Source organism: Vespa crabro, chromosome 15, assembly GCF_910589235.1.
Source record: "Vespa crabro chromosome 15, iyVesCrab1.2, whole genome shotgun sequence".
Taxonomy (NCBI): domain Eukaryota; kingdom Metazoa; phylum Arthropoda; class Insecta; order Hymenoptera; family Vespidae; genus Vespa; species Vespa crabro.
The window spans coordinates 2539015-2544014 of record NC_060969.1 but is presented as its reverse complement, the minus strand read 5'-3'; the positions used below and the strand labels follow the sequence as shown (position 1 = coordinate 2544014).

Here is a 5000-nt window from a genome sequence, read left to right as displayed (position 1 = left end):
ATCTCTCTCTCTCTCTCTCTCTCTCTCTCTCTCTCTCTCTCTCTCTCTCTCTCTCTCTCTCTCTCTCTCTCTCTCTCTCTCTCTCTTTCACGTTGAAATCGATTAAAGATGAAATAGGTAAGTTGTTTTTAGTATTTTCCTTTGTTACTTATCCTTTTTCTTTCTCTTTCTAAAGCACTGGATCTTTCTTTCTCGTAATCGTTCTGAATTATTCCATAGACAAGAAGGAGAGAGAGAGAGAGAGAGAGAGAGAGAAAGAGAGTGAGATCTATTTGGTAAGTCCCGGTTGTAATAGTAGGTATACGGATATTGGTTTTCGATGAAATTCAAGCGCTACTCTCTAGTAGTCTCAGCTAACAAAAAGGTAAGTTTTTAGGATCCAATAAGATCTATAGCAGATTCAATGGGGGAAGAAGCTTCGGGAAAATTGCCGATCGAGTCATCTTTTACGATTATGCCTTTCCCTTTAGGTCGGCCATATTGTAACGTATATACACAATGCCGAGGATTTTCGATTCATCGATCAGAGTTTGATAAAAAAGGGAAAAGAGCTTCTATTTCTTCTTCTTCCTCTTCTTCCTCTTCTTCTTCTTCTTCTTCTTCTTCTTCTTCTTCTTCCTCTTCTTTTAATCTGATATGATTTTTTTTCTTTTCCTTCTTTTTTCTTTCTCCTTTTCTTTTTTTTTTTTCTTTTTTGTTCACTTGCATACTTTTCGATCCGTTTCCTTCCTCTTTCATTTTCTTTTTATTTATTTATTTATTTATTTATTTATGTTTTTCTTTTAAATTTTACGTTAAATCATGAAAATAATGATAGTTAAAAAAATGAAAACTGTCGTATACCATAGGACCATCCATACTTATGATCCTATTTAATAATTCGACTTTATACTCAATCCCTATGCATGTGTTCCCTTTTTTGTTTCTTTTTTCTTTCTTTTTTTTTTTTTCTATTAACATAATCATCATTGTTCGTATACAAGTAATAAAAGATCAATGTCCTTTGTCAAACATCATTGAAGCCTAATCGACATACATAAATAATACATACATATTTTAAGGCTATTACAAATAAAATTACTAACAATTAATATCATAATGCTATCATTCATTATATTAATTTCTATTATTTTTAAGTTTATCTTATCTACAGGGCGTCCTAGAATAAGTTGATCGTCCAAAAATATATCTCCCTTATTCCAAGGCACCCTGTATATATATATATATATATATATATATATATTTAGTTATTTATATATATATATGATTATTTTTATGATTTGTATGTTTCACATTGACATCCTTTTGCATGATTTTTGGACACATCCAAATGATACATCCTCTTTACCAACTTTCAATCTTCTTTGACATACATTTATATTACTATATATAGCAATAATTTATATCAAATTATGACAAATAAAACATTAAAAAATTAAAAATAAGAAAACAAAAACAAAAACAAGAAAAGAACGTATGGATGGTTCCGACAATCAAGCATAATCTGTCAGCGACTCTCTTAACAATAAATTTGATAAATTACTTACACAATAGAACAGAATGTAACTTTACATGCAATTGATAATTCAATAGTCGCTGATAGTAAATATCGTTGTGCCAATCGACAAAAAGAATTTTTATAATAATTAATTCTTCCGTTAATGATATAAATGATCATCGCTTTCGTTAACATGACGAAACTTTTATTTTGACGTTTCGGGGAAAACAAAAAAGAAAAGAATAGAAAAAAATTCCTTTAGATACTTTTCACAAAATTCAAAATCGAAATTCTTTCGTTATCAAATATCTATAAAAAAAAAAAAAAAAAAAAAAAAAAAAAATCCTCTCGTATATAAATTGTTATCCTTTAGATACTTTTCACAAAATTCAAAATCGAAATTCTTTCGTTATCAAATATCTATAAAAAAAAAAAAAAAAAAAAAAAAAAAGAAAAATCCTCTCGTATATAAACCGTTAATCAATTAGAATAATCGAAATATATTTTCGATCATTGAATTATTTTATTTACGTTATTACAAAATTAAACGAGATATTGAAATAATTATGTATATATATATATATATATTCTCTTTTTGTCGATTGAAACAAAACAAACGTTTACGACACGTTTTCTTTCCCTTAGTATCTTGTTGTGCTTGTCGTTGATTTGGTAGCTAGAACCTCCGTGTATACCTAATTTACGTACGAGCCAAATTCGAGTGAAAAAAGAAGAAAGATAGATAGAGAGAGAGAGAGAGAGAGAGAGAGAGAGAGAGAGATAGACAGAGATAGGGAGAAAGAGAAAAAAAGAGAGAGATAGAGAAAGATAGAGAGAGGCAGAAAGAGAGATAGACAGAGAGAGAGAGAGAGAGAGAGAGAGAAAGGAAAGAGGGATATTAGACACTTAAGGTATGGCTAACGCAGTGCCTACAAACGCAATGGAACCTGCCAACGTTAGAAGTGGTTATCGTCGTCATGTTTTTGGCGATACCGAGCTTTGCATACCTGAGAGATACGTCGACGTCGAGCCACGTGGCGTCGGCGCACAGGGTGTAGTTTGGTGAGTCGTCTTTATCATCCTTTTCTAACTTCCCTTCCCCTCGCCCAACCTCCCCCTTCAAAACAATCGAATGGATATTCATTATAATAATAATAATAATAATAATAATAATAATAATAATAATAATAATAATAATAATAATAATAATTTCTAATATTTACAAAATTGTCACTTTTGTTTCCCTTCGTGAGAAACGTTAATAGTTTGGAAGAGAGAGGAAAAAAAAAAAAAAGAAAAAGAAAAAGAAAAAGAAAAATGAAATAAAAGAATATAACAAATAATTTGCCATCTCTTTTCTTCCTAATGTTTTACAGCGCTGCATACGACACGGTCACGGCGCAAAATGTGGCGATTAAAAAATTGTCAAGACCTTTTCAAAACGTGACACACGCTAAGAGAGCCTACAGGGAGTTCAAACTCATGAAATTGGTCAATCACAAAAACGTATGTATTCGATATTTCGATCTACGACGACGTATAAAATGCATTTGCAAAGAGAAAAGAGAAAGAAAAAGAAAAAAAAAAAAAAAAAGAAAATATATTTATATACAATTCTATTTTTTTTTTTTTTTTTTTTTCTTTTTTTTCGTTTTATGAATACTTCTTCGTTGAATACTTTATCCTATGCCTATATAATAGAGGTCTCAAAAAAAAAGAAAAAAATTATCCTAATTAAAATCATTATTATAGATAATTGATTTTAATATCCTTGATGATGATTTTATCTTACAGATAATCGGTCTTTTGAACGCATTTACGCCGCAACGATCGTTGGACGAGTTTCAAGATGTGTATTTGGTGATGGAGCTTATGGACGCGAATCTGTGTCAGGTGATCCAAATGGATCTGGATCATGAACGTATGTCTTATCTGCTTTACCAAATGCTATGTGGTATCAAGCATTTGCACTCTGCTGGTATCATTCATAGGGTAAATATACACACACACACACATATATATATAAATATTTTATAAATCTTCAATCGTTTTTAAATGTATGCAATAAAAATTTATATGACGTTAATACTGAGTCTCATTTTTTTTTTTTTTTTTTTTTTTTTTTTTTAATAAATAAATAACAGGATCTAAAACCAAGCAATATCGTCGTCAAGTCCGATTGTACGTTAAAAATTCTTGACTTTGGTCTGGCGAGGACTGCCGGGACAACGTTTATGATGACACCATACGTGGTAACGCGGTATTACCGAGCGCCAGAGGTAATTAAATTATAGTAACAAATAATAACAAATAATAATAATAATAATAATAATAATAAGATAATGAAAAATTTGTATTATACAAAAAATATAAATACATGTCTTCGATTTAATTCTATTATTCGTAAATATAATATCGTTTAATTTTTATAGGTGATATTAGGTATGGGGTATAAGGAAAACGTGGACATTTGGTCAGTAGGATGTATCATGGGTGAAATGATCAGAGGTGGTGTACTTTTTCCTGGTACGGATCACATCGATCAATGGAATAAAATAATCGGTGAGTTTTAATACGTTATAATATTTTATCTTAATATATATTATAATATATTATAAAAAATATTTATATTATTAAATATAAATATTTTTATGATCGTATGAAAGATTGAAAAATGAACGGACGATATTTTTATACTGATATATATATTAATTTTTGTGAACAATATTATCTGTATATTAAATCATTTTTCTATATATATTTATATATTTATATATTTATATATATATATTATATATATATATATTTATATATATATATATATACATAGAGCAACTGGGGACTCCAGCGCAGGAATTCATGCAACGGTTGCAACCAACGGTAAGGAATTATGTGGAGAACAGACCACGATATCCTGGATATCCATTCGACAGGCTATTCCCGGACGTTTTATTTCCCTCCGACTCATCGGAGCATAATAGATTAAAGGGTGAGTAGGTCAGCTCGAGCTGTATCGGCCCTTATATTCGTGATCAAATCGATCGGCCCTTTTGCAAGAGTTTACTCCTTCTCTGTCAAGATTTTATATCATTCTATTTATAGATATTTACGAAAACAAAAAAAAAAAAAAAAAAAAAAAAAAAAAGAAAAAAAAGAGAAAAGAAATAATTTATGCCATAGTAATTTTTTCTCTCTCCTTCCTTCCTTTTCTTTTCCCCCTCCCCCTTTCTTTCTTTCTTTCTTTCGTTTCTTATCTCTTTTTATTCCTTTTTTCTTTCCTTGTTTCTTTCTTTCTTTTTTTTCCCTCTTATGTATTCGCAGCGAGCCAGGCTAGGGACCTATTGTCGCGCATGCTCGTCATCGACCCAGAACGACGCATATCCGTCGACGACGCGTTGCTTCACAATTATATAAACGTCTGGTACGACGAGGGTGAAGTAAATGCCGTAAGTATTGAATCATATATGTAGATCAATTTATGAAACCGTACATACATGCATGC

General features: G+C 30.3%; 1 protein-coding gene across 8 annotated transcripts in view; it reads left to right on the top strand.

Annotated features, from left to right (window-relative positions):
* The window catches only part of LOC124429643 (stress-activated protein kinase JNK), a 183454-nt gene that overhangs the window by 176575 nt on the left and 1879 nt on the right, over positions 1–5000 (top strand). For 7 of the 8 annotated variants that reach the window (XM_046975198.1, XM_046975197.1, XM_046975200.1 and 4 more), the window contains 6 exons: positions 2875–3004; positions 3293–3490; positions 3643–3777; positions 3931–4060; positions 4329–4487; positions 4820–4944. In XM_046975198.1, the coding sequence (XP_046831154.1) occupies positions 2875–3004; positions 3293–3490; positions 3643–3777; positions 3931–4060; positions 4329–4487; positions 4820–4944 (877 nt within the window). Of the gene's footprint in view, positions 1–2424; positions 2561–2874; positions 3005–3292; positions 3491–3642; positions 3778–3930; positions 4061–4328; positions 4488–4819; positions 4945–5000 lie in introns of all 8 variants that reach the window. The other variant, XM_046975201.1, reaches the window with a different exon arrangement.